General features: G+C 59.0%; 1 protein-coding gene across 19 annotated transcripts in view; it reads right to left on the bottom strand.

The window, feature by feature from the left end:
• ABLIM2 (actin binding LIM protein family member 2) overlaps positions 1-12,280 on the bottom strand; it is a 152,237-nt gene that overhangs the window by 64,997 nt on the left and 74,960 nt on the right. For all 19 annotated transcript variants that reach the window (XR_009563903.2, XR_009563902.2, XR_009563908.2 and 16 more), the window contains 2 exons: positions 8,709-8,796; positions 4,197-4,255 (listed from right to left, as the gene is read on the bottom strand). Coding sequence is in view for 3 of the 19 variants with exons in the window: in XM_060298925.1 (XP_060154908.1) it covers positions 4,197-4,255; positions 8,709-8,796 (147 nt within the window). In the remaining 16 variants the exon portion in view is untranslated. The remainder of the gene's footprint in view (positions 1-4,196; positions 4,256-8,708; positions 8,797-12,280) is intronic.

The raw sequence follows: 12,280 nt of genomic DNA, 5'->3' as shown, positions 1-12,280 counted from the left end.
CTGCCCTGTCCACTCACTGCCCTGTCCACCCACTGCCCTGTCCACACACTGCCACACCCCTCACTGCCCAGCCCATCACTGCCCCACCCACCACTGCCCTGTCCACTCGCTGCCCTGTCCACACGCTGCCCGGCCCGCCCACTGCCCCACCCACCCGCTGTCCTGTCCACTCACTGCCCTGTCCACCCACTGCCCCGTCCACTCACTGCCACACCCCCTCACTGCCACACCCCTCACTGCCCCACCCACCACTGCCCCGCCCACACACTGCCCTGTCCACCCACTGCCCCATCCACTCACTGCCACACCCCTCACTGCCCCGCCCACCCACTGCCCTGCCTACCACTTCCCCATCCACTCACTGCCCTGTCCACCTACTGTCCTGCTCACTGCCCTGCCCATCCACTGCACTGCCCACCACTGCCCTGTCCACTCACTGCCCCATCCACTCACTGCCACATCCCCTCACTGACCCGCCCACCCACTGCCCTGCCCACCACTTCCCCATCCACCCACTACCCTGTCCACCTACTGTCCTGCTCACTGCCCTGCCCATCCACTGCACTGCCCACCACTGCCCTGTCCACTCATTGTCCCACCCACCCGTTGCCCCACCCACCACTGCCCTGTCCACTCACTGCCACACTCCCTCACTGCCCCGCCCACCACTGCCCTGTCCACTCACTGCCCTGTCCACCCACTGATGTGCCCACTCACTGCCCGGCCCACCAGGCCCAGAGTTTATTCTCATTTCCCGGGCGAGACAGAAGAGGCTCTGAGGGGCGGAGGTGGGGCTGGGACCCGGGGAGGGTGAAACAAGGGACAAGCAGGGCATGACTGGGGCCTGGATGCTGTCCCAGGACACGGAAGGGCAACTGTTGTCAGGCTGCTGGCCTCTGCCCCAAATGTTCCCAAAGCATCTGTGGAAACAAGCCCAGGAAGCCAAGTCCAGGGCAATGACCAGCCCCCGGGGCAACAAGCCTTCCCTTCCTTCCTGTCCTGCCAGGCTGCAGCATTCAGAGAGCCTCGCTTCCGCGGGGCCAGTGGCCTCCAGGCTGGGAGCAGAGGCGGCTGCTGCCACCAGGCCTGGCAGCAGCCTGAGGCCAGCTCAGCAGTGGGTCCAGAGTCCGGGGGCTGGTGCTGGGCACGCTGACCTAGCCAGGGGAGGCTCTGGGGACACAGAGGGCCCGGGGCACGTGGTCCTCCTCCGCGGAGCCCTCCCACCCCGGCTCAGGGCCACCCTTCCCCAGGTCGCCGTGACACACCAGGGGTAGCAGGACGGTCCCCACGGCCCTCGGACGTAACGTGCCCCTAAGTCCACCTGCTCCCGCCTCCATCAGGAACAGCAGGGCTTCGATTTAGTCACCTCGGTGCCGCAGGCCGAGAGCCACGAACGCATCACGAAGGGGCAGATGCCCCCGAAGCAGCGGCTTCCAGACCCCCTGAGATCAACTGCCAAAGAAAATGCGAGGGTTTCCCTCTTCAGTTCTCTCAGAACGGGCTTGGCAAGTGTGCTGAATTGGGCTGGGTCCCACCCAGCCCGAGGGCCCGGTACGAGGAGGGTCCCCTCCACCAGCCCATGCCCCCATCACGTCTCGTGGGCCAAAGTTCACGAGGTGGGTCTCCATCCAGCCCACCAGGAATTCCCAAGCCCTGAGCCCCTGCGGCGTCTGCTAGGTCTGGGGACAAGTTTCTGCTCTGGCTCTGCTCACTCCCCACAGCCAGGGGTGGGGGGACTCTGCAGCCCTGACCCCTCGCTCCCAAGGTGCAAGGTATCAGTGAAGGGCTCAACGAACAGAACCAGCGTCAACAGTAAAGAGCAAAGTACGCCCAACAGCAGAGCTCTGCCCCTTTCCTCCTGGAGCAGAATTCCTCTGGGCGACGGTCCCTCCTGCCAAACGCAGCTGCCGCAGAGGCGCAGGAAGCCACCGAGACCCCCGGATCGGCCGGCCTCCCACGTGCTTCCCGGGGGACCTGCCTGACTCTCCAGCCTCTGCTCCTCCCAGCCCCTCCCCGCCTCCACCCAGGGACCCCGGTCACCTCGGCCTCTTGACCCAGAGCTGCCACCAGCAGAGTGAGCCCCTCACCCCCGAAAGGAATTTTGGGTATCCCACGGGCTGGGGTCCGAGAAGGCTGGGTCTGAACTCTGCAGTGATCCCAGCATCACTGTGCACACCACACACGGGCACGCTAGCGACCCCGTGCGTCCCCCCGCCCCCTGCAGCAGTTTCCCTGTCCATCTCCCAGACACGGATGCAGACCTGCTGCTATGCGGCATCTGAGTAGCCAGGGTCTTCAAGGGCCCACCGCCACCCGGCTCATCCGTAGCCTGTCTGGTGGCTTTAAAAGGGTTGGCATGCCTGGGACACCACGCATGGGGGACAGAGTGGAAAGCCAGGGGTTGCTGGCGTCCTGAGGCCGGGCCCGGAGTCCTGGGGGTCACACACCACTCGCCGCCCGCGGACCATCTACGCTATCCCGGGGCCCTGCAGGGCGTGGCTCCCAGTGGGGGTCCTGCAGGGGTGGGGGGCCCCCTGGCACAGGGCTTGGTAGTGCCTGACAGAGCAAAGCTGGCTGACACGCCTCCCCTCGAGGGCCTGCGGTCCCCTGGGCTGCAGTTCATTGTATTCACTTCCTTCCTTCAACCCGCAAACGCTTGAGTGTGTCACCTGCCAGGACTCGTGTGGGAGCCGGGAATTCAGGACGGAGAGACTGGAGCCTTTCCTCCAGGCTTTTAGGGAAGAGGGAGCTGCCTGCGGGGTGTGAGCTGAGGACGCGGGGCAGGAGCAGGAGTTGGCAAGGTCTTCAGGGGCTGACATTCTGGGTGAATCTTAAAACCCAAAGGAGGAGTTTGCCAGGATGCGTGATGCAAGGGCGCGAGAGGGCATCTCTGGCGGAAGGAACGCGTTTGCGAAGGCGCAGGGGAGAAAGGGAGCGGTGAGGACGGAGGCGTGGCAGCCTGGGGGCAGCGGGACCCCTCTCCTGCTCACCCCACCGCCACCCAAGCCAAAGGGAGCTTGCCCTGTTCCTGCCCCAGGGCCTTTGCACGAACCCCCACCCTGCCTGGAACCGCACTCCCTCTCCCTCTCTTCAGGGCTGGCACCGTCTCATCTTCTGGCTCAGCTCCCGCTCATTTCCTCTGGAGGACCGCCTGCACCCCCACCCCCCCCAACCATCCCAGGTGAGGTCGGTCCTTCCCCCGCTCTCCTGCCCCGCCAACCACTGCTGCGTTATCTTCTTGCTGAGGCGTTGATTTCTGCCTCTCTCTGGGACGCCAGCCCCGGAAGGGTCAGGGGCATGCCGGCGCCCAGCACAGGGCCTCTGAGGGGCAAGGAATTTGGCCTGGCCTAGAGGGTGGTCTAGCCTGGCCCAGAGAGAGGTCTTGCTCTAGTTTCTGGAAGGTGATCGTACCCGATAGGATGTCTCTGTTTAGGGAGGGGGCTAACTGCACCCAAAATTCTTAGAGTGGAAATGGCCATGCCAGAAAGACCAACCCTATGATTCCGGTGGTCTTGGGTCATGTCACCTGGAGAGTGAAATCAACCACATGGCAACCAATCAATCAACCAACCAACCAATCAGTCATTTAATGGGGCACCGATAAGGTCTCTGGCCCCGGAGCTTCCCTGGTTGGCAACACTCCGTGTGCGCCGTCACCCGTCACTGGGAGGGGCCGAGTCTGGACTCCACGGGGAGAAGACAATGGTACCGTGTGTCCGGACCCCTCCTGGACCCCGCCCCATGCTGGGCTGCTTTCACTCTGTATCTCCCCCTGCCCCCTGCCGGGATAAACCATAACCGGGGCTGTAACAGTTCTGTGAGTGCTTCAGACACATTAATGAACCTGCGGGCAGCTGTGAGGGCCCCTTGAACTAGCTGTTGGCGTCAGAAGTATGGACGGTCTTGGGACTGTTTGGAGACCCGCTAACCTTGCAGTTGTCCCCAAACTTCCGCAGCCATCAGCGTCCACTGAACAAAGGAAGAGGTCGGCAGGGCCAGTGCGGGAAGGGCCCTGGTCCCACCCAGCAGCTGATCTACCTGTTTACACCTCAACATCGCCAGGCCTCGGGCCACCTGCCCCATGGCCTGGTGGGACTGGCCGGCAAGCCTGCAGACGCAGCCAGCGTCCTCTTAACCGTGTGATGATAGCGCAGAAGCGGGGGGAAAGGCGTCGGAAGAGACTGAATTCCACCCACCTTGCTTTTGTCTTCAGTTCTGGCTGCCTGTCGACATGCCGGGTGCCAGATGGAGGAGCCTGGGGACAGATTCCCAAGAGGGAAGTGTTAGTGTTATTTCCGGAGATGCAGGGGCCGTGCGGAGTGTCAGGAGGAGGGAGCTGGCGTCCACACTCGGACCCTCACTCCCCTTCGTCTGTGCCAGAGTCACAGGTCAGGGCTGGGCCTGGGGCCGATCACGGGGGCTCACAGCCCCACCGGGAAGGGGAGGACATGAAACAGACAGGAAACGCCCCACCACGAGCTGATGCTCCCATGGGGTCCCTCGGAACCCCGGGCACCCAGACGAGGCTTCTCCGAGGAGGGGGTCTGCGGGTGGCTTCTATTCAGAGGCAGGGGAGACAAGAGGGGCTGCCGTGCGACCTGCACCAGCTCCTCTCTGTGCGGGTGGGCAGTGGCCAGGCCCAGCCATGGGCGCAGTGGGGGGCCGGAGCCCAGTGGGACCTGTCTGGGGAACGAGGGCTTGGGGCAGGGCTCTCCTCGGGACCCCCAGGTGGGAACCTTAGGTGTGGGGTGAAGATGAGGGCTGCAGGCTGGGGGCCCGACCCCGCGCTCACTCGCGGGGTGTCTGAGCTGTCTCGCTCATGCCGGCCCCGCCGTGGCCCCACAGCTACAGGCGCCCCCCTCAAGGTAACAGGTCACCAAGCGTCCCAAGGACCCCAAGGGCCCTTCTCTTTTCTAATTCAAACTCGACCTCCCCGAGTCTCAGAGTTTTCCCACCTGCACACAGGGCCGACAATAACCCTACCTGTTCAGGCCTTTAGCAGAATTTAATATAACTAAATAGGGGTAATAACTTCAGGGCCCAGAGCGCTTGCTCCCCCCCTCGGGCCTCCCTGAACCTCAGCCCGGCCCCCTTTCTCCCTCCGTCCACCCGTACTCCGCTCACGCACCCTCTGCGGGTGGCCACGGCTGCCGTGTCCGCGTTTACATCCACCGCTGCCAGGACAGCCCATGCCCCGCGTGGAGGTGGGAGCCTTGTCCATCCCATTCTCACATCCCCCGAACAAGCCACACAGAGTGGGCGTCGTAGGGGCCCGGCACACAGCAGGGGCTTCAACGTGTGGTGGCAGGAAGGAGCTGCACCCCATTTCCGCCTGCAAAGCCTCCGGGTCACGTGAGTTAACGCCGGGGAAGGGAATTTATTTCTGCTCCTCCCTGGGAAAATATCTGCTCCAACCCGGAGCTCCCAGAGAGACCGGGCCTCGGTTGGTTTGTGCGTAAGCTTTTCTTTTTTAAAACATTGTGTATGATTACAAAGGTAATCGCTGTTTTTTTGATTAAAATTTAAACGAGCCTAAAAAAGAATATATAGGAAAATTAAAATCATCGGTAACCTCCTACCCACTTTGGGTCGGGCTGTCTTGCAGCGTACACATACACATTAAACACAACGTAGGTGCACAGTTTTGTATCCTGCGATTTTTGCTTAAAAGTGTCTTAGTAGTTCTCCACGTAATTAAATATCAAAACTGTAACTTTAAGGGCTGCGTAATATTGCATCGTACGGATTGATGAGAACGTCTCTATCTGCTCCTTGCCTGTTAGTTCCAAAGTTTTATTTCTAAATAAAGTTGCAGGGAGGGATTTCCCTGGTGGCGCAGTGGTTGAGAATCCGCCTGCCAATGCAGGGGACACGGGTTCGAGCCCTGGTCCGGGAAGATCCCACATGCCGCAGAGTGATCCCACATGCCGTGCTCCACAACTACTGAGCCTGCGTTCTAGAGCCCGTGGGCCACAACTACTACGCCCACGTGCCACAACTACTGAAGCCCGCATGCCTAGAGCCTGTGCTCCACAACAAGAGAAGCCACCGCGATGAGAAGCCAGCGCACCGCAACTGCATCGAAGAGTAGACCCCACTCGCCGCAACTAGAGAAAGCCCACGTGTAGCAACGAAGACCCTACGCAGCCAAATAAATAAGTAAATTTATATTAAAAAAAAAGTTGCGGAGAGTCCATTGTACATGAGTTCCACCCCATCTCTCTGATTTACTTGAGGGCTTCCTAAAAGTGGGGTCTTGGCTCAGAGGGTGTGGGCATTTTTTTTTTTTTTTGCGGTACGCGGGCCTCTCTCTGTTGTGGCCTCTCCCATTGCAGAGCACAGGCTCCGGGCGCACAGGCTCAGCCGCCATGGCTCACGGGCCCAGCCGCTCCGCGGCATGTGGGATCCTCCCGGACCGGGGCACGAACCCGCGTCCCCTGCATCGGCAGGCGGACTCTCACCCACTGCGCCACCAGGGGAGCCCGGGTGTGGGCATTTTGAAGGCTCTTGGGGCATCTTGGCAATTCCCCAGTTTTCGCCCACGAGCCAGGTAAGACGCCCGTTTCCTCCAATCCCCACAGCATGGGGATGTGTCTTTCCTTTTAACCCTCATCCACCCAGTGGGAAAAATAACATCAACGCGTTATTTTAATCTGGGTCTCCCTGATAATTAGCGAGAGTCAGACCCCCCCGCCTATGTTCACTGAGTCTGCAGACAGGAAGGTGCGTCCAGGGCTGGGTGGCAGTGCTGGTATTTGGCGGGGGGGCACCTCATCTCCCTCGGAGGCCAAAGGGCTCTCCGGGACCTCTGCTCCTTGCAGCTTTTGCTGCATGGGATTCAGCCGTCAAATACGCCCTCCTGAAGCCCCAGCATCCAGGTGGACCAGGCAGAGGGTCTTGGGGTGTCCGTGCAGGGCAGGGCCAGAGCCCCAAAGGGGCCCCTCACCGTGGGACTCTGGTGCTCCGTGGAGTGGGGCGTGAAAAATCACCGACCGGGTCTGAACCCTTCCGGCACAGACTGGGAGGCGACGGGATGGGCTGCGACATCCCACAGAAAGTCAGGGCAGGTCCCGCATCAGGAACAGGGAGCCCAGAGCCATGAAGAGCATCTTTGTTCTGAGACTGGGTCCCCTTGATGGCCAGCTCGCGTCCCCAAGCTGCCCGCTCGATGCCACTGTGCCAGGCGTCAGTACGTCCTGAAGGTGCCACTTACAGTGGGCGTGGGCGCCTCGGGCAGGGTGACCCCTCCCCACCCAGACGTACGTAAAGGACCCCTTTCATAAGCTCTCAAGACTGAAGAACAAGAGGGGACGCTGGGGACCAGGCAGTCCTGGCTGACGTCACCCCACGAGGTCCAGTCTCAGAAAGGGAGGCCTGTGTGACACACGGCCCCAGAAGGACGCCGGGTGAGGTCATCCAATGGTCCGTCTGGCCCTACTCAGCTTGCCTCCGGGGTCACGGAGACACTGACGTCCTTGAAAAGACAATGTGACTACAGAGACAGGGGGTCTCAGCATCTAACCCAACCCACCCAGGCCCCTCGGGGAAGGCCTTCAACCTGCGAGCCCAGTGTCAGCGAGGGCACTGGGGAGCCTCAGCCCCACCACTGACTTTGCATCTAGGCCGCTGGCCTGTCTTCAGCAGGAATCCTTCTCGGCCTTTCCTCTTGGTAATTTTCCATCCTCCCGTCCCCCCCTAATCCCCACCCCCTCCTTGGCTATAAATCCCCCGTCCTTGTGAATTCGGAGTTGGCCTGACTCCCCTCCCACCTTCTGCCATGTCCTGAATATACCGTCTTCCTACCGTTTTGACAAGTGTCCAAATAATCTTTCTTCATCAAGGCTTGGGAATGAATAAGCCACAGGGATGGGGTGGGTCTTCAAGGTGATAAAACTAAGTGCAGCTCGAAGGAGAACTCCTAGCACCCCGGTGAATAAACACGTAAAGCAATAGCTGGGAGCTGGGTGCTCCGGTCTGAGCGTGGGTGCAATTTTTTGAACAAAAGCGGCAACGAGCTGAACAGGGTCACTGCAGGAGGGAGGGGGCAACTGGCTGTCACCTGCTGCTTCTCCAGGTCTGGTGGCCACAGGACGCCTCGCCTTTATTCTATTATTATTTTTATTTTAATGGTGAATGGGTTGGGGATTTCCCATGAAATGCCACGAAATGGGTTAGAAGGTTGGCTATGTTTTTCTCCAGAACTCTCTTTACCGACACTTTGGCGACTCCCTTGACCAGGAGAAAAGCCTCAGGAGCGGCCCGTGGTCTCCACGCTCCCTCACCAATCAAGGGAGGGTAGTGCGGGGGAAAGCCCTGAGACATGGACCCTGGGTTGAGGGGCTTTCAGGACAGGCTTGAAACGACCACAGACCACATCCACTTCCGTTTGGCTGCTGGGACCCAAATTTCCAACACTCCTGCATCTTGCTCTTGAATTTGGCCTTTCTCTTATCGCGTCCATCTCAGGTTCACGGACATCACGTGGATGGACGATGCAAAACCGGGCAGGCTGTCACTCTGCCGACTCTGGCGGGTGCTCCGTGGGGAGAGCCTGCTGGGCCCTGGACCCCCATCCCTGCTGGGGGGCGGGGTTCCCTAACTAGCAGGAAAGCTCGCTGACACGCCAGGGCACACCCGGCACAGGGCGTGGGCCCGGGGGCCGCCTGTTTGGTGCCCTCGGGTCCCGAGCAGCACGCTCTCCTTCTTACCTTGCAGATACATCTCCTCGCCTTCCGCGAACATCCGGCCGCACCCGACACATAGCGCACACAGAGGGTGGAAGTGCTTCTCCCCCGCCTGGAAAAAGCACAAAGCACAGGTGTTTCTGCTCAGGGCACGGCGTGTCCTCACACAGGTGCTCAGGTGAGGCAGGAAGGCGGGCTATGTGGTGGAGAGCCCACACCCAGGGGGATGGGATGGGACCTGTGGTGCCCCAGGCCGTCCAGGGTGTGTGAATGTGGCCTCTGCCCGCTGGGGCCACGCCTGGGAGCAGAGACCGGCCTCCAGGAGAGCAGCTGTGTCGCCAGCTCCTCCCGGCTCAGTGGTGGATGGGTCTGCCCCACCCACGAGGCAGGGGGGGCCAAGTCCCATGCACCTCTGTATCTTGGTGGGGCGGGGAGGGAGGACCTAACGTTATTTCCCCAGACGGAGGGACAGGACAGGTGGGATGAAAGTGATAGATCATTTTCTTTTTGTTTCTCTGTATCGCTCAGTTTTCTCAATGAGGGTTTGCTGTTTCTATCATTCTTGAAACCCATTCAAATCGATTAAAATATTAATACCGAAATAACCAAAACAAAGGACATTGGCAAGTTTGGCTTATTTCTACATAGTGTCTTCAGCATGACTGTACACTGACCGTTCCTTCACCTGGGCTGGGTGTGGCTGCAGCCTACTGCTAGATGTGGATGTAACCCCCTCACTCTTTCCTGAGATGCGAAGGTTAATCACTGCTCTCTGAAACTGAATTAGTAATACTCTCCTGAATCAGTAAGTAACGGGGTGCAAATTCATTACAAGCACCTCACTTTCCTTCCCCTTCCCCACCGGTGCCTTCTGTGCAAACCAGGCCCGAGGGGACCCCTGAGTATCAGGGAGGAAGAATCCGGAACAGACTCCCTTCCTGCGTGTGGGACCGGAGGTGTCAGTCTGCATGGCCCACACGTGTCTCCAGGCAAAGGGATGCTTGGGGAAGCGTGAGAATGCCGAGTGCTCAGTCCTGCCGGCTCTGCGGCCTCCGGGCCTTTGCACCTGCAGCCCCTTCCACCAGGACTGCCCTCCCCACTCTCGCACCCGGGGCCACCTGGAATGTTCCCGATCTCATCTCCAACGCCACCTCCTCTTGGAAGCTTCCCCTGATTGCTTCCCTGCTCTGGGCTCCCACAGCCCCATTTTCACAGGGTTTGACAATTATTTCGGGTGAGTCTTCCCCGCTAGACAGTGAGCCTCCGAGGGCAGGGCCTGGCACGGGGCCACTGCAGGAACCCCTAGTCTCAGGAATCTAACTGGGGAGCAGGTCACATTGCAGCACTGGGCCCAGGCAGAGTGAGGGTGAAGCTGCCACTTCAGCCTTAAAATGCCGAGCGGTCAGAGCAGCTCCGTCCTTGAGGTACAAACAGGGGATTGGAACAGCGCTGTAGCTTTAACAGAAACCACCTGCTGTCAGGTCCCAGGTGTCAACTGAGGACTCACGTGCTTTAAACATCGTGACCTCTGGCCTGTCCTCACGCCTTCCTCAGGCAGGCACCCCCTTCACTCTGGGTCGGGGGGACAACCCACCCTCATGACATCAAACAGCAGGAGTTCTGTGACAGCCACTTGGGGGAGAAAGCACACACATGTCTACACGTGAGTCAGGTGGAGAGAGAAAGCCGTGGGGAGAGTCTGTAAGAGGACAGGCTTGAAACCCCAGCCCGACCAATGAGAATTAAGGCTGAGCAGAGAAACAGCCCTGCGGCCACCGCCAGGGCCCGGCCCAGCGTCCGCACTCTTCCCTCTAGAAAGCACCCCCAACCCAGCAGCCGGCAGACGCCCCAGCAGCGACGGGGACACTGCTTCTTTCTACAGGGAGAGGCAAGAAGCCGCTTCACACACTGACTGGTCTTCATCTTGTGACAGCCTGTGAGGTTCACGACTACCTTTGTTTCCACCAGGGCACAGAGAGGTGGAGGAAGCTGAGCAAGGTCACACAGCAGGAGGGGGTGGAGCCAGGCTTGGCGCCCAGGGGTCTGGCCTTTGTGGCCTCTGTCCCCAGCCGGAGGGGGGTCCCTGACTCTGTGGTGTGCACCCCATGCCCACGCACCCCCAAACCCCACACCCTGAGCAATCAACTTGGAGGCCTAGAACAGACTCAAGGCCGAGGAAGGAAACCAGACACCGCGGAGCCGATTCCATTTTTACAAAGTTCAAAACGAGGCAAATGAATCTATACGGTCAGAGTCAGGGTGGTGGCTGCCTTGGGGGCCCCAGGGGGCTGCCTGGGGTGCGGGGCATGTGTTTTCTTGGTCTGGGTGCTGGTGGCTTGGGTGTGTCCCGTGTGTGAGATTCATGGACTCCTCTGTGTGTTACATGCCAGTAAGAGAGTTTTCCCACAGAAGTATAAAACCACAGAAGAAAACACAGGGGTATATTTTGCTGACCCCAGATTTGTCCGTGGATTTTCAGATATGACACGGAAAGCGTGAGCCGCAACAACACAATAGATAAGTTGGACTTCATAAAAATTAACAACTTTTGTGCATCAAAGGACGTTATCAAGAAAGTGAAAAGACAAACTATAGAATGGGAGACAATATTTGCAAATCACAGATCTGATAAGGGTTTAGGATCAGAATATGTAAAGAGCTCTTACAGCTCAACAACAAAAAGACAAACAGTCCAGTTAAAAAATAGGCAAACGGCTTGGACGGACATTTTTTCCCCAAAGAAGACACAGGAACGGCCAAGAAGCAAATCAGAGATGCTCAGCATGACTGTCATTCAGGAAAAGCAAATCCAAGCGACAATGAGACACCACCTCACACCCACGAGGGCGACTGTAATTAAAACAAAATGGAGAATAACAAGTGCTAGTGAGGATACGGAGAAACTGGAACCCTTGCACATCGGTGGTGGGGATGTAAAACGGTGCAGCCACTGTGGAAAACACTGTCAGTGCCTCCAAAAGTTAAACACAGAACTACCATACAACCCAGCGATTCCACTCCTAGGTATTTAGGAAAAAGGAAGAGAACAAGAGAGATAAAAACCTGGGTCCACACAATAACGCGCACGTAAATCTTCACAGCAGCGTTATTCCCAGTAGCCAGAAGGTGGAACCCGCCCAAATGTCCAAATGTGAGTGTGATAAACACAACGGCAGATTGTTCAGCCATGAAAAGCCACGTGGGGCCCCCAGGATGTCTTATAAGGACACTCGTGTCCTTACAAGATGAGACAGCAGAGCTCTCTGCCACGGGAGGACACAGGGAGAAGGTGACAATCTCCAAGCCAGGAACCCAGTGCACTGGCACCTTGATCTCGGACTTCCAGCCTCTAGAGCCGTTGTTTAAGCCTCGCAGTTCATAGCACAGCAGCCCAAGCCGACTGAGACAGGCTCACGAAGTCCAAAATAAAAGTGTCCTCACCCCTTGCATCAACCCCCACTGCTGCTCTGCTCTGTCTCGCAGTGGCCACGGTGGCCGGGGCGTTCCACGCGATCGGAACCCAGCAGCAGCCCCTGCTCCGTCAGAGCCCTTTCCTCCCTACAACTGTCCTGGAAGGGCCTCAGTCATCTGTGCCG

Source organism: Globicephala melas, chromosome 5 (genome assembly GCF_963455315.2).
Source record: "Globicephala melas chromosome 5, mGloMel1.2, whole genome shotgun sequence".
Taxonomy (NCBI): domain Eukaryota; kingdom Metazoa; phylum Chordata; class Mammalia; order Artiodactyla; family Delphinidae; genus Globicephala; species Globicephala melas.
The sequence above is the reverse complement of the archived record's forward strand: the minus strand, read 5'-3'. Positions and strand labels throughout refer to the sequence as shown.